Source organism: Zootoca vivipara, chromosome 9, assembly GCF_965207765.1.
Source record: "Zootoca vivipara chromosome 9, rZooViv2.hap1.1, whole genome shotgun sequence".
NCBI lineage: Eukaryota > Metazoa > Chordata > Lepidosauria > Squamata > Lacertidae > Zootoca > Zootoca vivipara.
The window spans coordinates 48200679-48224674 of record NC_142592.1 but is presented as its reverse complement, the minus strand read 5'-3'; the positions used below and the strand labels follow the sequence as shown (position 1 = coordinate 48224674).

Genomic DNA, 23996 nt, shown 5'->3' with positions numbered 1-23996 from the left:
GGAAGATAATTGGAAAGGGAGGAGGAAAAAAAGGGAACTCAGGCACATGTTCTTCTAATAATCAGCTTGAATGGAAATATTTTAGAGAGAGAATGTGCTAAATGTAGCTAGCCCTGGCCTGATCCCCATCTCTCCCTTTGCTGCAGAGATAGATAGATAGATAGATATTGATGTACTAATATTTAGCTTTTCTATTTCATTTATCCAGGTTCTAAACAAAGTAATCACTGTGTATGCTGCCCTTTGCTGTGAAATAAAAAAGTTAAGATATGAGGTAAATATCTCATCATTTTGCCAACTACAAACTGCTTTCTAGAAACTAGTTAATTCACCATCTATATTATGAAGGTATGACTATAGACTTCATATTCAAGGGGAAAAATCTTTTCTTTGTTCCTAGGCAGAAACAAAATTTTATAATGGCCTCTTGTTTTATGGAGAAGGAGGTAAGTACTTTACAGTTCAGTCTGCTTTTGGTTGGATTTCTTGCACATCATCTGCCATGAGGTCCCAGGATAGGTTAGAATAGGGTGGGTTCTCTCAGGGTTCAGTGGTGCATCTTCAGCCTATGGTGAAAGTTATACAATGGCAATACTAGATATATCTCTGTGAGTAGGGTGTTCCACAAGCTCGGAGCTGTTACTAGGTAGGGTGATGGTGGGGGTGTGATGGTGGGGTCACATCACCCACCACTTCCAAACACCTGTTCATTTGCAACGGCCAAGCCAGGAGGTGTATGAGAGAGGAGGAATTTCCTCTTCTGCTCCCCATAGCATGGATCATCTTTCTTTCTTCCCCTCCACTGGTTCCATTGCAAAGTGGAACTTGTATCCCAATATCCAGGCTTGCATGAATTTTTTTTTTTAGTGGTGTGGAGGCAAACAGAACCTCATGAACTGACAAAAGGGCCTTGGATCCAGTGTCCTCTGCTCCCCAAGATGGCGAAAGGCTATCTAGAATGGTGGAAGTTTTGAGGGCTGGATTTTGATCTCTCCGACGCCCACTCGATGTGGGAGGCGATGCTTCCTGAAGCCAAAAGCTCCAGGGCCTAAAATGTGCTACTGCCGGTGGTAGCTCTATTCAGGAGCATAGCCCTTGCAGTGGATGTGCCCATCTGATTAAAACACTTCTCTGCTGGCCAGGGGCTCTGCATGTCAAGGTTGCTGTGCCCATCTTGCTAATATGTGAAAATTATTCTTTGGTTAGTTTTGAAACCAAATTTGAAGCCACAGAGAACAACTCACCTTACCTTTAATCTGTTTGAGCATTTGGCAGAGTTGCTTAAACAGTTGCAAAAGATAAATGTTTGGCTTCTGTTGATGCCGCTCAATGGCAGCGTGATGTGCAAGGTCAACAGAATTGGTATGTCCTTGGCCTGGATTCAGACAGGTGTGGGCGGCTTTGCCACTTATACAGAGACTTTTAAGCTCCACTCTTGAAGTAGCTGCCCTCACAAAAAAAACCCCACCTCAAGTTAAGGAACCCCTTTTGGATTGGGACTCAGTGAAGTATGAGGGGTTTCTGTCAGATAGAAGTTTTTTTTTCCTTTCTCCTGGGTGAACAGTCTGCTTCTGCATGGGGATGGCCTGGCAGTAATGAACTGATACATCTAATTGATAAAAGTGCTCAATTCTGAGTAGTTCTATTTGAAGTAAAGCTTAAAGTTAGTGGTGTTCAATGTGTGGTCTGTTAGCTATATGAACAATCACAGGCCATAAGTAAGATGGAGTTTGAATACTGTCTGCCAGAACCAAATTGTAATACTTTAGTGGAAGCTTTAATGTCAGCATAGAAATGCTGCTAACCCATAAGAATGGTTTTTGCTAAAATACTGAGGGTGCTTTGAAGAGGAAGTCATGAGGGACCTTGATCCATGCTGCCTTTGTGTTCAAAGAATGTTACTGCCAAAATGGAGAGGATGTTGAGCACAGAAATGGCAGTCACCCGATCACAACCTTTTGGGCAGTTTTGCATAGTTTCTTCTGCTTATGGAAAAGTCACTGTCTCCTTTCTTGCATCAGTGTGATGAATGAGATCACATTGCTATGTGAATCCTTTGAAGATTGGCTCGTTCATGCTTTGAAGGAGGAAGTGGCCTTCTGATGTTGTAGGATACAAGTTCCAATAGAACTAAAGTGTAGTAATTGTTTCTAATTTAGATGGTAAAAGGAAAACTTCTAGTATGCATTAGCAGTAATATTCACAAAGGATGAAAACTGTTAATGACCTTTCAGGAAATAAACTTTACCTTAAAACTGTGAATTCCTGGAAGATGCTGCATCTCATATGCTGTGCTTGTATTTAAATCCTTTTTGAAAGATACAGTGATGTGCTGCCAAAACTAAAACAAGGCACTTCTGATTTTCTTCCTCACTGGCAGGAAGCAAAGATTGCTGTAGCAGCTGCAAGACTCACATTTTTATCAGTAATTCCCTCCCCCCTGCAGACTAAGCCATTTAGATAGAGCTGGGAAATTTAGTATCAGGCAGAGTACATCTGTAACTTGTGCTCAGGAAGAATCTTTGTTAGGTGTGTTTCCTTCCACCATGGGGATGCAATGGTGGGAAAAGTCAATGTGTGACAAGCTCCCACATGTACTTTGCCATATGAGCATATAACAGCAAGCCCTGATTGCCAGTGGCTCCCCATAACACATAAACAAGATGTACAGGACAGTGAATCTGACATGACATATACAAAATCCAGTGAATGTACTCGCTGCACCTGCTGTTGTACACATAAGATGCTTGGACTTTTCTACACAGAAATAATATCCACTAAGAAATGTGTCATTTGCTAAATGATTCTTAGGGATTTGGGCCATAAAAAGTACAATCATAGCTCATGATATGTCTGCTTCATGTTGCGTCTTTTCAGGTTACAGACGCGCCGAACCCGGAAGTCCCGGAACGGGTTACTTCCAGGTTTGGCGCGTCCGTAACCTGCGCACATGTGTAAATCACACTTTGCATATGCGCAGAAGCACCGCATTGCATCACGCACGTGCACAGATGCGGCGCTTCATGTTGTGGCCTTTTCATGTTGTGAACGGGCCGCTGGAACGGATCCCGTTCACAACATGAGGGACCACTCTGTATGATCGTTTGGCAAACATCCAGTCAGATAGAACCAGCTCATGCCTGTCTATATAAAATACCTTCTGAAGATTTTTGTAAAAAATCTCTGCTGTTTCTTCTTTTTTGATAGATAATATTGGTAATCTTTACGTGGGGTGGTGATTAAGTAGCATTTAAACATGAAGTGAGCATTTTCTAATGAATCATTCATTTGGAATCCATTGGTAATGCATGGATTTGTTGTAGTATATTTTAAATTATGACTAAAAAAACCCCCACCCTTTGCCATCTTAAGTGTCATTAATAGGTAAACGATGTGTTTTCTAATATTCCTGTAACTTTCATTTTACCTTTCAAGCTATGGATTCCAGTAAGGTGGAAGGTGATGGCCAAATACAAATGGGAAGATTTATTTCATTTTTACAGGTAACATCTGGGACATACTTCTGCAACTTCTATGGTATTTTTTTGTGCTGATTAATAGACTTCATAATTGTTGTCTACTAGAGAATCATTTGCTTCTAAAATGTTTGCTATATCACAGGCTTTTAGTGGTTTGGGGTCAGTGCTATGCAGTTGCCATCAGCTGTGTTGCTTACCGTATACTGTCACATGCACTCAAGTCTTTTTGCCACTGTGTAGTCTCTGGTCAACTTGTTTTTTAAAGTTTCAATAGCAATTCAAGCTGCCGTTAGGAAAAGTCCAGCAGTGCAAGTACAAGTCCTTGAGTCCACCACTTTTTTTTTAACATTTCGATGTGACTGTGGACATTGTTAAAAAGTGCCCAATATGACTAAAATGCTCCATTAGCACAAGTTTTGAAGTTGTTATTTTAAAACCATTGAGACAGATCTAGATTACCCATGCCCAGAACTCTGCCCAAAGTACATTCTGCTAAAGGAAGCAGGATGTTTTTTCACCATGCCTTTTCCAAAAGCTGTTCCATAGGGTTGTGGGACCCACCCAAGTAGTGTGAATGAGAGCAAAGGCAGAATTAGTGAAGATTGGCCCCTTTTACCTGTCAGGAGCCCTTCTGTTCACAAAATAGCAAGTCTAAATACAACCCCGTGATGTGAATGCTTGCTTATCTGTGGCCCTTTAATAACCGGGGATGGGGGGGGGGGATGAAAAGAAAGGGAGTGGATTTTGAGTGAACATACACATGCCAGGGAAAGAGTTCAGCCGCTGCTCATCAACCCACTTTCTGCTGGTCCCCTGCTCAAGAATTTAATTTCTCATGTTCCCCCCCCCCCCGTGATGGTGGAAGGAAATTGCAGAGCTACACACAGTATGCTTGACCTTCAGATACAGAATAAGACTAGTTGTGTTTCCTGCTAGAAGTATATTGTTTGATTTACTGAATTTCAAGAGAAACATTCTTTAAAATAGTTATTAGTTCAAGAAACTTTGAAAATATTGTTTCTGGTGGAAAGAAACCAACCACCACAGAATATTTTTTAAAAAAACTGAAAGCAGGATCTGAATTGCTCAACTTCCTAAGTTTTCTACAAGTCATGTTGTTGTGCCTGGCATAATTTCAACAACTGGTGATTGCGATGGCTCAAACCTTGTCATTTTTCTGTACACAGTGTACTTCTCTTAAAATAAGAGGGGAAGAATTGTTTTTGAAAAGTTTTGATTAGTGCTAAAACAGGCTAGTAGCATTTTTTTCTGAAAACCCTTTTACACATCTGGTGTCTGTGTTTATGACAGATAACGTATTTTTCCATGTATAAGACTAAGGTTTTTTTACTTAAAAATGAGGTTAAAAATCTGGGGGCGTCTTATACATGGATAGTGTATATGCCAATTTTCTAAATTTGGGGTCTCCAAAAGTAGGGGTTGTCTTATACATAGGGGCATCTTATACATGAAAAAATATGGTATATTGTGACTTTTTGTATTGCATCAGATTGTTATTACATGTGTGAACTTTGCTGTCTTTTTGTTGTTTCTTCGGCTTGTAAACTGCTTTGTGTATAGTAATATAGGAAGGCGGTACAGTGGTACCTCGACTTACAAAGGCGATCAATTCCGCAGCGCTCTTTGGAAATCTAATCCTTCATAAGTTGAAGCGTCTATTTTGCTCATGTGCAAAGTGCTATTTTGCGCATGCGCAGAATGCACACGGGGCAAAAATACTTCCGGGTTTGCGGACTTCGGAAGTCGAAACCTTCGGAAGTTGAGGCATTCGTAAGTCGTGGTACCACTGTATATAAATTAAAAGTGAAATGAAATGAAATATCTTTTATTTGTCTCTTTCCACCTTTGATTTTAGAGAGACGTAGGTTTGGGTGATAACTTTTTGGATAGCTCCCTACTGTTTCACCTGATATTGTCAGGAAATTTCCAGAGAACTTAGATTTTTAAAAAAATTCTCCTTTCATTATGCATTCTTCCAATACATGAGACAGTTAGTGGTTTCCAGAGGATAGAAAATGCTGACATAGTAATTGTTAATGTTTCTCTAGTGTGAGTTCTGATTTACTGCTGGTCACTTTCCCGCTACAGAGCCAGTAAAAGTAAACACTATTTTGGTACAGCTGTTGCATAACTGATGAGGTCTTATTCACCATTCCAGACATTAATCTGTTTTGAAATTACACTGCCTATTAGTTCTTAATATTGTCTAGACTAATAAGCACTACAATGGCAGTATTTATGACCTAAAATACTTTGAATATTTTTTCTCATGTTTGTGATTGTGACAGGTTGGGTTGCTTTTTAATAGGGTGTTCAAGTGTTTCATTACAAGACTGTTTTGCTACATTAACTTCCCCAACTAATCCATGGATAAATAATCTCATTTAGTATGAAAGGGGTTTCTAATCTGTACAAAATTTGTCATTTCAGGAGTTGTCTTGTTTCGTGACGCGCTGCTATGAGGTCGTGATGAATGTAGTTCATCAGTTGGCTGCCCTTTATACCAGTAACAAGTAATTACTGCCAAAAATACTACCCTTTAATTTGTTGAAAACGCAAATGAAAAAAATACAGCATGTTGATGTGCTTCTTAAATTTTGCAGAGTTGGGGAGGAAATATTGGGTGTGTGCCTGAAGTTTCCCTTGCATTGTTAAACGGACACCTGTCTGTTTTGGGATGTAAACCATGGTTGTTTTGGATTAATGAGTATTTCCATTTGATGTTCCATTTGAAGTCACTAGCTACTGCAGGTGTTCACTTCTCAATAATTAGCTCTTTTACTATCACAGACCTGTACAACTTGTGACCTACCAAACTGAATGCCACTTGCCAGTGATTGCAGCCTGTAGGGCATTAAATAAATTTGTCTTGCGATGATAGCCTGGCACAGTGAAAACCTGTGTGTGTAGGACTTAGCAAGCCAGCATATATGACCGCTGGACTGTGTTCAGGTTTCTAGGCCAAAACTTGGGCAAGCCTATTTAGTAATACTTAATGTGATTTATCACTTTCATTCCAGTATTTCAGGTTCTCAAGTGATCATTTTTTTTATACCTCTTGCATGTTCAGAACTAACTACTATGTTGAGCTTATTTAAAAGTTCTGGGGACCTTAGGGTAAGGGGAGGGTAATAAATACATTAATAAAAAATGAATGAATAAATAAATAAATCATGCGGCTCTAAAATGTTTTTGTTAAATGGTGTGAAATACAGTATTTTGTGTTTCAGGAATGCACCTAAAGTTATAGAAACATCAGGAGTTCATTTTCAGGTGAGAATTCCATAGGGATTTTGACTTGTTGTGTGGCATAACTTTGTAGGTTCTTTACCTGGGAGTTGGATATCTGGATATCTGCCTTAATTGGAAGCATTTTTTAAAAATGAAATAAATCTACAAATAATACAATAAACTAAATTGTGCTAGGTTCTTTAATAGGCTAAGGACACCTGATTCCTTCAGGTATCTCTTCTTGCCAGTTAGGCTTACAGTACAGCATAGTACAGTGATTTTCAACCAGTGTGCCGTGCCCTGAATGATGTTCAGGGGTGCCGAGGGCAACACTGTCCTCTGCCCCTCTTTCCTTCCCTCCCTTCTTGGATGCTCTTTCATGTCTCTGTCTCCCCAAGGCTTGCACAGCTGTTTGTTGCAGCAGCCCTGGCTACAAGCTCCCCAGGCGAGTGGTGCCTCTGGGGCTGGTCAGGGGGTGCTGGTTGCCAGGAGCTAAGGCAGCCTGGGAGTAAGTAAGCAAGCAAGCAAGGGAGCCTAGCCAGCCAGCCCACCAGCCCTTGCTGTTGTGAATGGACAGACAGGTCCCAGGCCCCTGTGAGGAAGTGTGAGGAGGCACCTGTCTTTGGGACGGGGTGGGCAGCTCAGAGACCAGGGTGGCAGCAGTGGCTGCCCGGAGGACTCTCAAGGAGAGGAGGCTGTGGGAACACTCCACAAGGGAGGGTGTTGAAAAAGGGTGAGGGGCTGCCAGCTCTGCAGGCAAGGGGTGACATAACTCGGCTCCTGAGCCACACATGGGTGCCGCAGAAAGAAATGTAGTTGGTCAAGGGAACTGTGGATCCAAAAAAGTTGAAAACCTCTGGCATAGTGAATAAAATATGTAATAAAAACTATTGTTATGCTCCTATACATCTCAAGCACATCAACTCTAATAATTTTCTTGGGGACACTATCCTAATCATATATACTCAGTGGTACATCCCATTGAGTTCAGTGGGACTTACTCCCAGAAAAGTGGGTACAGTATAGGATTTTGCTCTAAATTCAGGATATATACCTTTTCAAACAGGCTATGTATGAGCATCTGGGAGAACTGCTGGCAGTTTTACTTACCCTGGATGAGATAATAGACAACCATGCTACCCTGAAAGAGCACTGGACTATGTACAAAAGGTATGTGGATAAATTCTTACATTTATTTCCACTGGTACTGTAGAAAAATAAAGCATCAATACAGTGGTCACTTATGTTCAGTTTCTGTTAATTGGTTCTCATGGGAAACTTACAGATTCTTGCTTCACACAGTTAACTCAAGGCAGTGTCAATTTACTCTTGGCAGAAAGCCAAGGTCTGCCTGGCCTGGCAACAGCTCTCTGATTGGTTAATGACCAGCACTGAACTCTGTTATCTAGGAATGCTAGCACAGTTGTTTCTGAGTGGGTGTTAGGAGTAGGAGTGCTGCGTATGGTTGGAGAGAGAGAGAGAGAGAGAGTAAGGATTTATTTTTGTTTTGCTTTGTATGCAGAAACTCTGCTGGTTTTATTTTCTTTTAATAAATCCTGTAAATACCGTGTTTCTCCTAAAATAAGACACGCCTATAAAATAAGCCATGGCAGGGTTTTCATGCCTTGAAAAAATATAAGACATCCCCGGAAAATAAGCCGTAGTGCAGTTCCGGAGGGCGCCAAGGAAGAGGAAGAGGCCTGCCGGGTTGGGGCCCGGAACTGCTGCAGCCCCGCCAAAACATCCAGCAGCGTGCGCCGCATGGAGCCCCGAGCCAGCGGGACCCAGCAACGTCGCGCTGCTCTGGGGCCGGCGGCGCTCCCTCGCTGGACTTTGCTTCCTGCGGCCGCAGCGCAGCTGCCGGACTGCCGGGCTGGCTCCCCCGCCTGGGTTCCTTAGCAAGCCCCGCGCCCGATCTCCGTTTCGCGCTCTCCGTTGCTCCCTCCCGGGCGCCGGCAAAACCTTTGAATCGCGCTCTTCTTTCTCGGTGGGAAGCTCCCTGACAGCTATGGTAGACGCACGCGGTCAGGGGGCTTGTGCTGTGTCTGTGGGGCTGCCAACTTCCCGGCGCCCGGGAGGGAGCGACGGAGAGCGCGAAACAGAGATCGGACTGCCGGGCTGGCTCCCCCGCCTGGGTTCCTTGGCGAGCCCCGTGCCCGATCTCCGTTTCGCGCTCTCCATCGCTCCCTCCCGGACGCCGGCAGAACCTTTGAATTGCGCTCTTCTTTCTCGGTGGGAAGCTCCCTGACAGCTAGACGCACGCGGTCAGGGGGCTTGTGCTGTGTCTGCGGGGCTGCCAACTTCCCAGCACCTTCCGGGTCACTTGGCCAGCCCAGTACGGAGCTCTGCAGCAACTGAGGCTCCCCTCCCACATCGTGCTCTTGCAGTGGAGCTGGCTCGGGGCTCCATGCAGTGCGTGCTGCGGGCCCCGCTGAAGCGCCGACAAAGCGCCTAGCAGCGCCATGCGGAGCGCCCCGAGCCGCAGGAGGAGGAGGGGGATTCAAAGCGGTGTGTGCTGCGGGCCCCGCTGAAGCACCGACAAAGTGCCCAGCAGCGCCATGTGGAGCGCCCCAAGCCAGCGGGACCCAGCAGTGCTCTGTAGCACTTTGAATCCCTCTCCTGCTGCTGCGGCTCGGGGCGCTCTGCGCGGCGATACTGGGCGCTTTGTCGGCGCTTCAGCGGGTCCCGCTGGCTCGGGGCTTCACTCGGCGTGCGCTGCTGGGCTCTTTGTCGGCGCTTCAGCAGCAGCAGCAACTTACAGGTAATTAAAAAAATAAAATAAGACACCCCCCGAAAATAAGCCACCGTGGGGGTTTTTGAGGGAAAAAAATATAAGACGTGTCTTATTTTAGGAGAAACACGGTAGTTATTCTGCGTCTAGCCGACTAGTCATTTCCACCTCAACTAGCTTCTGCGCTGTGCAGGAAAACTCTGCTACGTTTGGGCTAAAGCCACTAGAGCTATGCCTGGCACTTCAAAATTCTAAGAACTTAAACAGATGTTGAAGCTGCACCGCACCTTTTCACTGGGTTTGAATAGGTGTGTGTTTTGCAATTCTGGTATTCAGACCTTAATTTCCTGTATTTTGCCACTAACTGGAGCAACATTAAGCTTTTATTGCATGTTTATAATTATTCCTACAGTGACCAGCTGATGTGAACTGTTGTTAAAATGCTCAAGCGTGTGATGGTTCAGTCAATCAAGGTTAACACCCTTCACTGTAATTAGGAAAACATTTTTCTTCATTAATCCCCTGGGAATAATGGTAATCATGGCATAGTGCAGTCCCAAATGCCTTGTGTCCCAGAAGTGTAGCTGCACAGTCAAGGGCACTGCTTGAAGTTGTGCCAGGGCTATTTTGTAAATGAAACAAGCAAAAATCTTAGGTCAGCTCATATTATTCAAAGGTAGATTATCGCGCGCCCCCCCCCATCATTCATAAGTGTGTGAATACAAAGTTTGCCCCTCCAGATTATTCCTCCTGAATAATTCCTTCCATCCCGTACACATATAGGAAAGTTGTTTCTTTTAAGTAGTGTTTTTGTTTGTTTTTTTGCTTCATTAGGTTACTAAAATCTGTCCATCATAATCCTTCTAAATTTGGAGTGCAGGAAGATAAGCTGAAGCCATTTGAAAAGTTGCTATTAAAACTAGAAAACCAATTACTGGATGGGACGATATTCCAGGTAACATAATAAATAATAGAGTCTATTTCTTAATAGAGTTCAGATGTGGTTTGTAAGATTTATGGAGTAAAATGTTTCTTTTCTGAAAATGTCGTCATTTAATTGGTGTGCTTAAATTTTAAATGGTATGCTGTTGGTATCCTCTCCACAGTTATTTATCTAATATTTTCTGACTGGGAGCCAAAGAGCTACTTCATGTGCACCCAAGAGCTTGCATATAGCAAGTGCAATTTTTGATCAGCGTTCTTTTAAAAGCATTCCAAATTGCTTTCGAAAGTTCCCTCAGTTTAAAAGCAGCATGCTAAGTGGGGTAGAAAGCTACAGTTTGGAAAAAAGGAAAAAGAAAAGAAAAAGTCAAGGCACACAGAATTAATTGGGAGACATCCACTTATAGACTCTCTCTCTCCTGTCCTCTCTTCTCCTTTCTTCTGCAGCCCTCACAAATCTCTGGTGGGTTAGGACCCGCCAGACCATATATGAGGGGCACGTAGGGAGCTATGAAGGAGGAGAAGCAGGAGGTGTCCATTGCATGAGCAAATGCCCTGCACTATATTTCTGGAATCAGTCAAGTTGCAGCTGAGTCTTTTTTGTGATCCGTAGTAAAAGTATCAAAAGTTTTAGATGCCTCCTTTGTCGTTGTCTTATATACAATTAACAGTAACGTTTCTTATTGCAGAAATAAGCTTTTAATATTTTTCTTATAATAGTATTTACTATATTAGAAAAGTGCTTGAGTTTTATTTTATTATACAGTGGTCCCTCGACTTACAAAGTACTTGACTTACGAAATTTCGAGTTACGAATGAAAAAAAATGGCCGCACGCTTACGTTTTTTTCAACATCCGAAAGGAAAACCGTTGTGGTTTAGATGGGGTTTTCTCGACTTACGAATTTTAGATGCGGTTTACTCAACTAACGAATTTTTCCGTTTCCAATGCATTCCTATGGGAAACCGTTTTTTTCGACTTACAAACTTTTCGACCTACGAATGTGCATTCAGAACGGATTAAATTCATAAGTCTAGGGACCACTGTACTTTGAAATTAACTGGTACTTGTATTGAAATTAATGTTTACTCGTATTGGTACTTGTACTGGGCTCAGCTGACAATTAACAGTCAATGAATCAATCTTAATCTCCTTTTGATTAGATTTTCAGTATGGTTTCATTTGAACTGAACACTCCCCAAATAAAGCACAACTTGCCAGTTGAATTGTCTCCATCATGGAATTCTGATTTATTTGCAACCATCTATTAATATGTTGTGCTCATATTCTCCATGAAACTAATGTTGTAAATCACTCTTGTTTCTCTTGTCCTCATTCAGGCCTGTATAGAGCAACAATTTGATTGCCTCAATGGTGGAGTGTCAGTGTCGAAGAACAGCACTTTTGCTGAGGAGTTTGCACATAGTATTCGCACAATTTTTGCAAATGTTGAAGCTAAACTTGGTAATGCAAGATGGATTTTTTTTTTATTGCACTGACATTATTGTTTGTAAAAGTTGTTATATTGTTTGTCTAGTGGCAGACTTCAAAACTATTCTTTTCTGTGTGTATTTGTACAAGGTGAACCCTCAGAAATTGACCAGAGAGATAAGTACGTAGGAATTTGTGGGCTGTTTGTACTGCATTTTCAGATTTTTCGGACAGTAGACAAGAAATTTTACAAATCGTTACTGGACATTTGCAAAAAGGTGAAGATTTTGTAATTTTCCTCTAATAATTAAATTTCACAAGCAACATAAAAAACCTCTTATAAAAATATAGTAACAGTATCTAGTTACAAGCTCTCACTAGTAACTCCAGCTTTAAAATAATTTAGCTAGGTTTTTTTCTGTTTTCATAGTTTCAATTTGTTGTCCTTTCTGAATAACAATTATGTTTTGTGTATAGCAAAGGAACCAACAACATGTTATCTTTATAGTACTCAAGTTGCCTTGTCAATGAATGTTGCATTAATTTTCTTGTGATCAAAAACTGCTATTTTTGCCATTAATTGCAAGTGTGTGAAATAGGCAGCTACAGTGGTGCCTCGCTAGACGAATTTAATTCATTCCACAGGTATTTCTTATAGCGAAAAATTCGTCTAGCGAATCCCATGGGAATGCATTGAAATTTTTTTGGATTTTTTTTTGCCCATAGGAACGCATTAATTGAATTTCAATGCATTCCTATGAGAAACCGCGATTCGCTAGACGAATTTTTCATAAAACGAATTCGTCTAGCGAGGCAACCTCCACTCGAAAAATCCTTTCATTAAGCGGAAATTTCGTTAAGCAGGGCATTCATTAAGCGAGGCACCACTGTATTGCCTTTGATAATGGTCCTATTGATGTGTTATTCACATGTAGTATATTGCTGTGATTACTTGGAGCAGGGCCGCTTTTAGTTCCACCTCTTAATGCTGAGTCTCCTTCCTCAAACAGCCACACATTTTGTGCAGTTGTGTGAAGAAAACCCCTAGCATGTGAACGCCTGCTTACATTTAGGACCTAGTCACAATTAGGACCCCTGGTTGTACATGTTTGGGGTTTCTCTTCAGTCAGCTGCAGGCAGTGCATGGTGGTTTGAGGAAGAAGATGAGGAACCAAAAGTATGGCCTTGCTCTTATCAGTTACTGCAATGCCCTACATGTGAGTAATGCACGGGTTAATAACAACCATAAACAGTCCAATCTTAACCATGTTTACTCAGAAATAAGTGGTGGTTCCTTCAATGCTTCAAAATAAATTTGCCCAGAATTTCAGCTTAAATGAAACATTGAGAGGTACACCTGTTGCTCTGACATGGGCATAGATTCTGTAAGCCACCTTTTTTTAAAAAGCAAAACTGTTCTGTCCAGGGATTTAGCAGTGATTGCACTAAACTCTTTTTATGCCCATCCGCTGTTGAAGCAGCGTCCACTGAATTGGTGCAGAGTTGTCATACCTGTTCTAGTTGCTCTGGTACTCAAGAGATGAATCCTAAGATGCTATGGACTGTGTGTAGCTTAGTTCAGTCCCACTACCCCTCCTCCTTAATCTCTGAAACATGTTCTGATAATTCTGTTCCCTGTTGGTGCTGCAGAGTGTAGACTCGGCAGCAGAGCCTAAAATCCTACGCAAACATTCATGTGAAATGAAGTGAGATTACTTAAAACTGGGCTTAGAACTGGCCTGCTACGTATGTATATCTTGAAATACCTATAGAACAGTCCTACATATTTGAATGTGGTGTAGCGAGTGCATGGTTTTCAATATCAAGCCTAATATGATATCTTTCTCTCCCCCCTCCATCCTTCATCCAAATGTTACTGTTGCTGCTCCAGGTGCCAGCTATTACACTTACAGCTAATATCATTTGGTTTGCTGACAACTTTCTCATTCAGAAGGTGCCAGCTGCTGCCAAGCTTCTGGACAGGAAGAATTTTCATTCCATTAAAATACACAGAGAAACTTTTCTGCAGCAGAAGGCTCAGTCACTTACCAAGTAAGGTTTGAAGAGTAGGGAGATCTCTCCCCCCCCCCTACCTGTATGGTTCTTACTCTGTGCATCAAAAATATTTGTAAACTGAAAAAAATAGGAGCTGATTGACATTCCCGTTCTTTTCCAGTTATGAAAACAGCCAAGCACCCCTCTTTTGGTGGGGATTTTATGTTCCATGGCCATTGTATCCAGATAAAAGTATTCAGGAATAGGGGATTAAATTCCAGTGCTGAAGACATGTGCATATGTGTGTGTTTAGGAGGCACTTTATTCTCTTGAATATTATAACCTATTTTAATATTACATATTTAAATGGTTTTAAGCTGCCCTGTGAAGGGTAGGTAAGATATCTAAATAATACAAATAATAACATTGTTACACTGGCTCAGTTTTGTGTTTTGGATTAGTCAAGCTCACCAAGCAGTTAATTTTCAGGATAATTTACACTGGCAGAAATTTGGCATGTCAAATTGTGATTTGCATTAACCATAATTCAAAACCCAAATCATTGTTTGGCTGCTATTTTTCACACAAGCACTCAGCTTCATAACTTGTCTCCATGGTCCAACAATCCCTTAAAGCAGAGTGATGGCTGAAATTATGTTGGGCATTGTGCCAAATCATAGCATAAACATGTATCAAACTATGGCCCTTGACCCATTGCAAACAATGGCATGTCAATTCAGATGTTTCAAACCACAGTTCAACTTCTTTAATATTGGTTAAAGATGTATCTGACTGAACCATTACATAATCATTAATTGTTTTCTCTCCAGAGAGATGCAGTCATATTACGTATTTGTGAGCTCCTGGATGATGAAAATGGAATCTATTTTGTCAAAGGAACAACAAATGGATAAGTTTGCAGAAGATCTCACTAATAGGTGCAACATTTTTATACAGGTGTGTGCTAGGTTACAAAGCAACATGGTTAAAAAATGCTGCTCTCTCTATATATAGATAGTTTACATTTCTTGAGTACCATTTACTGAAGAAGAAACTGGTGAATATAGGTCTATTACTACAATTGCTTAATAATGGATGTAAGGTTAATACATATAGTAATTTCTTTATACAGCCTAAGTAAATATATTTATGACTGGCACCATCAAATTAAATTTTGCTAGCTCTGCAATTTTGCAACTTTTGTTTCACAGATTAATAGGCTTGCTTCAGATATAATCCTAACACTGGCTTGACAAAGTTCTCTTTGTCACCCCACACTCTGATCACTGCACACACTCACTCATGTGACAAACCATAGTTTGCTGTTATATCAGAACTGCTAAACTATGATATACTTTTCTTGGTTGTAAAATAAGCACAAATCAGATTTCCCTTGTTTGGGTAACAGGCAACCATGGTTTCCTACAAGTTATAGAGGAGGGAAGCCCTAGGCTTACTCCAGACTCGTTCATTTACCAATTCTTCATTGTGATGTCTCAACCAAGCCATCTTTTCAAACAGGGAAATAGGGGTTCTGTTTTGTTTCCCTGTATCAGTAATTATTATTTAATGCATTTGTACGCCACCTTTTTCCCAAGTTGAGATTCACTAGCGAAAGCTCAGAACTTCCCACATTAACTTGTGTGAGAAGCTTTATCAGGCTTCCCTGCTTGCTGTGTAACAATGGGGAGTGAAGGCTGGTGGTCAGCCTTGTGGTGTTGTAGAAAAGGGACTACCAAAGAAGGAATAAAACCACTTGCATTATAGAAATCGGGAAATTGATTAATAGTTCATGCTTCAGTAGGTTGGTGCTTGTTTGCTTCTAATTCCATAAAGTTTAATTCAATTGTATTTTGAACAGCTGTATTTGTGTGTGATAGAACCAATTTTGGACACACAAAAATATTTATGATGCAGCAGAGATGTAATGACGATTCACGTTCCACTCCCAATTTATCTCTAGGGTTTTCTGTACGCTTACAGCCTTAGTAATATCATTAAAACTACAATGAATCTGCACATGTCAATGCAGAAGCCAATGACTAAAACCTCAGTTAAAGCGTTGTGCAGGCTTGTGGAACTTCTCAAAGTAAGTTGCAATGTTCATCTCCTTGGTGACCCTAACATTTGCAGTAGTCCTTTTGCAGGTGTGTTACGACATGTGTGCTTTAATTTATGAGCTGGAAAGATGGTAGACAAAATATGTAAACAATAATTCAGGCAAAGGATACTTATCTAAATGGTTTACATATCTCCAGAGCCATGCGTTTTGTGTCTCTTAAGTTTTATTTCTTTGCATCTTTTCTGGGTAAAATATATTTACTGTAATTTCTGAAACCGCTATAGGTCAGGTTCTCAAATAGGGTGCCTAAGCTGAAGTTCTGTGCTAATACAATTGATACTCCATTTGTGGAACTCCTGGAGATATGACAACCCCCCTCAGTATTGTCATTTTGGCACCTTTTGAAGACACTTCAGAGATAGTTTAGGTATTAGGACTGAATATGTTGCTCTTACTCCTGTTCTTACTCTTCCTACATAATCTTTCTGCCTTTGCCGATCCAGTCACAAGGGTTGTTTGTTTTGCTATCTGCTGTAAATGGTCCCATGTTCTTTTAGAGGAAGCATGGTTATAGATACAATCAGCAGCGGTTATGCCTAATTTTAGTTGTGCCAGCGGTCTGTTGCCACTAATGGTCTCTTTTAAAATGTGCATTTGACTGTGGTCTAAACCTTCATTATAGCTATCAGTGATGCCAGCATGATTTGTACTTGCTGACATAGCAGCAAATATAGTATACTGCTTTTGACGGGAATATTAACATATCGTTGAAAGTTGATTTTGATGGAACACCCAGTATAGCTACGGTACCTAGTCAGAAATTCAAATTGTCTTTCATATTGAATTGAGTTGTTGAAGATTTGGACAAAGTACCACATTTTCCAGTCTATAAGACGCCCCTATTTTGGGGGGACTCTGATTTAAGAAAATGGGGGGAGATGGCCCCATGTATAAGATACCTCCTAATTTTTGACATTTTTAAGGGGGGAAACTTAGCCTATACCTGGAAAAATACGGTAGTTCTCTGTATGGAAGAATAGGCAAAACGTGATTCAAATAACAGAATTGTGGTGTTAACTCTTGTGTTCTGAAATTTGGTCAACTGCAGGCAATACAGCATACATTTTACAGAAGAAGTATGATTGTCGCTGATTCAGTAACGCACATAATTCAGCATCTACAGCATCAGGCTCTTAATGCTATTGCTATAGCCAAGGTATGCAAAAAGTTTCAGTAAGTACTTTACTGTTCGGTATAGTTAAAATGAGTAGCTTTATCACAGTTGGGCTGCTTCGTTTATGCATTTTTAGTGATAGAAACCAGCTAAAGAGATCAAATAGTTGGGAGGTAAGCAGTGATGATATCAAAAGGTAAACAATGATGATAGCAGTCATATGCCATTATGTGAACAAACCCCAGGTTCCTAGTGTGCAACTGTGAGGAGGAGATTTGAGGCTTTCTGTTTTTCAGTGGAATTCTGTCAATGTTATATGTCTGAATCTGGACAATCTGGTTAGTCTTAACAATGTTTAACTGAAACAAGCCAATTGACTAATATATCAACCACTGTTTAGGAGTCAAACACAACACTACACTGCAGTTAATTGAAAGTGAAAGCAAATGTTTTTGATTGCCCTTCTTATAATTAGTGCTGGAAGAGCCATGGTGATGGGGGAGACGGGGATTGTTTATATAATATTAAGCCATAGTTAATTGCATTTGAATGCAGGCAATGTATGTTTTACATTGCGGAGAAAATACGTATGGAATTTCATACTTACTCACATACTGAACACTTTGGCGAGTTGCCTCAACTGCGAAATTGATGTTAATATGTGAAGCAGAACATGGGTGAATGATCACCAAAGGAGAGATTGAACACACAGATGATAATAATATGTATCACTAGGGATGTTTCCAGTTTAAACTCCATTGAGGTTAAAATGAATCTGTGCTCTGGCAGAAGTCCTGCATGTTTCAAAAGGGCTTGTGCAGAAGAGTCTCAGATAAACTGTGTTCACTGGCATTTTGAAAGCAACAAGGATATTCCCTAGAGTCTAAGCTAATCCTGGGTAACTTCAGGGTTGCATTAATGTGCCGACTATACTTAATTTGGGATAGGGGGAGGATACTTTGGGGATAGCTTTTCTTGCCAAAATTTGTGTAATATTTTGATGTGTATGATGCAGGGACGTGGTGGTGCTGTGGTCTAAACCACAAAGCCTAGGGCTTGCCGATCGGAAGGTCGGCGGTTTGAATCCCTGCGACGGGGTGAGCTCCTGTTGCTTGGTCCCAGTTCCTGCCAACCTAGCAGTTCGAAAGCATGTCAAAGTGCAAGTAGATAAATAGGTAACACTCCGGCGGGAAGGTACACAGAATTTCCGTGTGCTGCTCTGGTTCACCAGAAGCAGCTTAGTCATGCTGGCCACATGACCCGGAAAGCTGTCTGAGGACAAACACCGGATCCCTCAGCTAGTAAAGCGAGATGAGCGCGGCAACCCCAGAGTCGTCCATGACTGGACTTAATGGTCAGGCATCCCTTTACCTTTACCTATGATGTGTATATTAAATGTGCCTTAGCTCGACCTTGGTACCAAAAATGCAAATAATGTGGTAGACTCATAAATGTAATGCAACATTTGCTGTTGAATTTTCCATAAATACTAAACCCCAAATGCTCTCTTCTATGCTTTTTTAAATGAAGAAAAGAGTTATTTCAGACAAGAAGTACAGTGAACAGCGCCTTGATGTACTCTCTGCTCTTGTATTGGCTGAGAACACCCTCAACGGTCCTAGCACAAAACAGAGACGACTAATTATTTCCCTCGCACTCAGTGTGGGCACACAAATGGTAAGCACAACAGTTCCTTCCATAATTGCAATATTTATCATTTCTGTTAGCAGCAATCACATAGGCAATTGCATAGTCAGTGATTAAGGCACAGCCATAAAATTAACTTTTGTTGTTATTATTATTGGATTGATGCTCTTGCGTGTCTGTCTCCTCCTTTCCTTTCTCCCTTTCAGAAAACATTTAAAGATGAAGAGCTCCTTCCTCTCCAAGTAGTTATGAAGAAGCTGGCCTTAATCAGTGAACTTAAAGAACGGTAGGTAATACCACGGAACGAAATTCTGTAGACTTTCAGCACAATACACCACCTTCTTGACTCCTGTAGAGTGCTGTTCATCATCATATGTGAAAGTCAGGATTTTGTGTACTCAGTATGAAACTTGGCTTTAAGCACAGAGTTCAGCATCCTGAAGAACGATATTCCATTCTTGTTTCTTAAAAACCATTTTTTCCACCCCTGTGACTTGTGAACATCAGCTTGAAAGTGTGCTATATTATAAGTTGATTTCTGTTTGAGATCATTGATGTTGCAATGGTAATTCTTTGCTTTCTTTCTCAGTAGTAACTTCGCTCCTTTTCCCTTCTAGAGTCCAAGCACAATGTGACTGTTGCTTCTTGTATTGGCACAGAACTGTATTTCCAATCTATCTTGATGATGTCTATGAAAATGCAGTGGATGCTGCTAGGTTACATGTAAGTAAATGAAATAGACAAACTAGGAAGGTGGGTTAAACAAAACCATGGTTTGATATAATGGCTTGCTAATTAACTTAGGTTAGAACAAAGCACAGTTCCCAAAAGTCTTGCATAATGTGGAGTTGTGGAAGCCTGCAGAGGGGAGAAGGGTGAGCACACAAACTTCTGGTTTATTTGTGATCACCCTGAGGCTCTGTGAAGCAGTCCAGGGAGTTGTAATGGCAGTCAAGTGCACCCAATGTATTATTTCTATTGAGCAGCAGCCATGGGGATTAAATGCACTTTTCAAGCAGTTGTCTTGAGGATCCCTTCCCCTTCATTCCTTCTCTTGGTGCACTTTCCATGGTTTCAATCAGTAGCTGGGGAGAGGAGCATTGTTTACAGAGCTTCATATATGATTCTCTTTTAATGTTGACTGAGAGATAAGAGACAAAGCCTTAAGGATGACAAGCAAAGCAAAGCCATCTCCCATCAGAGAAGATCAGGAGATGGACAGCAAAGTTTTTCAAAATCTAATAGTTCCTTTTAAAAATTTCAATTCTGACTGTCTCTCACTTGCTCTCCCAATAATCAGCTCCCCTTAAAAATAAAGTTTAAAAAGAATTTACTGTGAGGGTTCTTCCAAAGGTGTGTTTTTTTAAGTGAAGGGTTCTACTACTGCAAAAAGTGTGAGAACCACTGACCTAAAGTTTAACTTTATTTTTAATTTTGTTTATTTAACAAAACGTATATATACCCCTTGATTGTGGTGAAACCTCTAAGCAGTTTACAAGAGTTTGAATGGTTTGTTATTAAGCTTGCTTGTTTCAACTAATCTTAGTTAAACTTAACCTCAATTTGGGATTCTGATGGCATTCTAAACTGTGATTAATCTAGAATTGAAGTGAAAACCTCCAATTTCTTTGTGCTGTGCTGGAGTGGATGGGGGAAGAATGCTCAGTGTCTAGGCTCACTGAGTTTTGTTCTGATAAACCATGATTTAGCATTATATCTAAATGTAGTTTTAGAGATTAATTGATGTTCAGGATCCTTTTAGCACATGCTGTTGCTCAGGTTCTTTATCAATTTGCAACTTTTTTTTTACAGTACATGTTTAGTGCATTGCGGGATTGTGTACCAGCTATGATGCATTCAAGGCACTTGGAGTCCCATGAAATACTTTTGGAAAGTTATGACAAAGAAATCATGGATGTTTTAAACAAGGTAATAATGCAAGCATTTTATTTACTTTGAATGAAAGCAGTAAAGAGCAATCTGAGAATATTTAAATCTGCCACTGTTGAGGATTTCTGTTGGAATTCTCAAAATTCTTAAAGTTAATAGAAGCTCACATTCTTTATTGCTCTGGTCTCATTTTTCCTCAGTTATTCCTCTGCTTTTGTTTAGTCGTTTAGTCATGTCCGACTCTTCGTGACCCCATGGACCATAGCACGCCAGGCACTCCTGTCTTCCACTGCCTCCCGCAGTTTGGTCAAACTCATGTTTGTAGCTTCGAGAACACTGTCCAACCATCTCGTCCTCTGTCGTCCTCTGCTTTAGGTTTATGCTAACGTTTGTTGAGTTGTAGTTATGTACTTGTATGACAATGTAGTGTTTATATTACACTGCATATTCTAATTTCCCATTCAGTTGTCCCTCCTCTTTTCCTTTGCATCATATGTAGATTTAGCTTCTTAAATCAAATTAACATACATAACTTACTGTTTACATTTTAAGTGACCAACAGTCACCAAACCTTTGGGGAGATTGACCAATATTTAGAGAGAGTGGGTTGTATCCAACACTGTCATTCTGTTTGTGCAACAGAACTCCTCCCTTCTCTCCTCTCATCTGTAGCCCCTTGTGCACCCTCAAAATCTGCTCCAGAGGGTTAGGGGATACTACTTTGTCTGTGTATCTATACATGCACAGCGTATATGCAATAACTCACTTTTTCATCCTAATGTTGAATTAAAAATAATCTAATTTAGTCCCCCTTCGGAGAAGGAAAACCATCTTTTTGGATCTCCTGTTTCTTTGTAGAACTATTTTATTGAGGAATAAATGTCTTGTAAAGATTAGTTTCGACCCCATGAAAATAGTGTTTGTTGTGACTTTTATTTGAGCAGCACCTCCTGGACAAACTATGCAAAGAAATAGAAAAGGACCTTCGCCTTTCTGTGCACACACACTTGAAACTAGATGACAGAAATCCCTTCAAAGTTGGAATGAAAGACCTTGCCCACTTCTTCTCCTTGAACCCAATTCGTTTTTTCAATCGGTTCATAGATATAAAAGGTAGGCTTTTCTTAATGTTCACTTTCAAAGCTTGATACTTTTTCTATGAAGTAAAATACATCCCTCCTGTCTCTCTCTATGTACTTTTTTGAAGTAATCTGTCCTCAATATGCTGATATGATCAGTGTAGTTCCAGCAGGTACTTTTACTCAATGCATTTCTAATGTTACTTTATTTCTAGAGTTCTAAATAACGTTAGAGTTGGGATGAATATGTTTTCCTGCCCTTGTCCTCTGCCCTTTTCTCCAAGTATTCATTGTGAAAATGGCTGTTCATTTCCCTCCCTCTTTTTGCAGCCTATGTGACACATTACCTAGACAAGACTTTCTACAACCTTACTACAGTAGCTCTGCATGACTGGGCCACCTATAGCGAGATGAGGAATTTAGCAACGCAACGCTATGGTTTAACTATGACAGAAGCACATCTTCCTAGTCAGACTTTAGAACAGGTACCTCGTGTTTATGCTAGTGTCTCTCTATTTTTAAAAAAACAGGATTTTGTGACTTGCTGAAGTACGGTACTTAACGCTTTTGGTGTTTTTGCTTTTTAAAAGTTTCAGACAACAGCAATTATTTGGATTATTTCCAGACGTGATGTAGTTAAATTGCCTACTGTTTTTTCAGGGCCTTGATGTTCTGGAAATTATGAGGAATATTCATGTATTTGTATCCCGCTACCTCTACAATCTCAATAATCAGGTGAGGGTTACACTTTAAAAAGCAAATCTTCTTGCTGCTGATTTCCATTTAATAGCTATTATAATTATATAGCAATTGTTTAATTGCAGATCTTCATTGAGAGAATCAGCAATAACAAGCATCTGAACACCATAAATATCAGGCACATTGCTAATTCAATTCGAACACATGGCACAGGAATCCTGAACACAACTGTGAGTATTTTGTGTTATTCCCAGAACAGCTGCTGCGCTGGCATATACTGACCTTTTATTTAAAACTGCATCGTGAACAATACTGTACAGCACAAGCAGTTGGAGGAAAGTGGTTTCACATGCTGTGTTAATTAGAGCACAAAGAGTACATCTGTGTATGTAAGAGGGGCAAATTTTAAAATACTCTGAGAAAAAAGATGAGATTAAACAATATGAAACAAGCATTTTCATTTTTCCAAATTATGATAGTTCATAAATTTGTGTGTGCAAGATGCCACTTAACAGTATTTTGCAATGGTGATATAAGTATGCCAGCCCAGCTCCTTTCCTCTCTCCTTTCCATCTCACCCTAGTGTGGCAATTTCCAGACAGTAAGCTGAGATGCAGTAGTGTGCAGCAAGGGGATGGGAATATATTTACATTATCCTTGTTGTCTTCTTCTGCACAACTTTAAGGGGATAAGTTATATGTAAGCCCCAATTCCTGATGAGACTTTTCTCTCCCATGTCCTACTGTGTTTCCCTGAAAAATAAGGCACTGTCTTATATTTATTTTTCCTCAAGAAGACACACTATAGCTTATTTTCAGGGGATGTCTTATTTTTTATTACATGTCCAGCCTCACCTCTTCCTTGGCGCCCTCCAGAACTACGCCTATCACTATGTCTTATTTTCGGGGTATAGCTTATATTGTGCAAATGCTTAGAAATCCTGCTACGGCTTATTTTATGGATATGTTTTATTTTCGGGGAAACAGGGTATTTAGGATTCTTTGTCCAGCTAAGAATGCCTTCTGCTGTTCACTTATTCACACAGTAACTTCAGATTAACAAAAGCTCAAAGTAACAAAACATATTGACTTGGGTGGGACTGTGACATTATAAGTGAGCTATTGATGGTTCTGAGTCTTGGGACCAGGGTCACAAGTCACTGGGGAAATGTCTTCTAACTGGGGGCATCAGTCTTCTTCATACTGTACTTTTTCCTACTTTTCTTCAGGTAAATTTCACATACCAGTTTCTGAGAAAGAAATTTTATATCTTCAGCCAGTTCATGTATGACGAGCACATCAAATCCAGATTGATCAAAGATATCAGATTCTTTAGGGAAGTTAAAGATCAAAATGACCACAAGGTATGTTGTTTGTGAAACCATTGCTAAGAACTACAAGATTGATTGATAGTTGATTTCAGTCTCTCTTGAGATAAACAATACCCATTTAAATATAATTATAAAATCTTGGTTTCTATTTTCCTTCAATGCCACTCCTTCTGATAGTGAGTTTGGTGGTGAATTCTGTCAGGATTGTATCCAAAACTGGGTCACTGGGAAATGAAGAGGAATCTTGAGGCTTGGAAAACCCTCAAATAGCCTAATGAATTCATT

The 23996-nt window shown here is 40.4% G+C and overlaps 1 protein-coding gene across 2 annotated transcripts in view; it reads left to right on the top strand.

The window, feature by feature from the left end:
• WASHC4 (WASH complex subunit 4) overlaps nt 1-23996 on the top strand; it is a 44555-nt gene that overhangs the window by 10600 nt on the left and 9959 nt on the right. For both annotated transcript variants that reach the window (XM_088676731.1, XM_035128666.3), the window contains exons 4-25: nt 209-274; nt 401-446; nt 3436-3503; nt 5931-6013; nt 6731-6773; nt 7798-7901; nt 10297-10417; nt 11745-11868; nt 11986-12113; nt 13727-13887; nt 14661-14787; nt 15794-15919; nt 17001-17108; nt 18597-18743; nt 18920-18999; nt 19331-19436; nt 20526-20642; nt 21548-21716; nt 22013-22167; nt 22343-22417; nt 22507-22611; nt 23610-23744. In XM_088676731.1, coding sequence (XP_088532857.1) covers nt 209-274; nt 401-446; nt 3436-3503; nt 5931-6013; nt 6731-6773; nt 7798-7901; nt 10297-10417; nt 11745-11868; nt 11986-12113; nt 13727-13887; nt 14661-14787; nt 15794-15919; nt 17001-17108; nt 18597-18743; nt 18920-18999; nt 19331-19436; nt 20526-20642; nt 21548-21716; nt 22013-22167; nt 22343-22417; nt 22507-22611; nt 23610-23744 — 2394 coding nt within the window. The remainder of the gene's footprint in view (nt 1-208; nt 275-400; nt 447-3435; nt 3504-5930; nt 6014-6730; nt 6774-7797; nt 7902-10296; nt 10418-11744; nt 11869-11985; nt 12114-13726; nt 13888-14660; nt 14788-15793; nt 15920-17000; nt 17109-18596; nt 18744-18919; nt 19000-19330; nt 19437-20525; nt 20643-21547; nt 21717-22012; nt 22168-22342; nt 22418-22506; nt 22612-23609; nt 23745-23996) is intronic.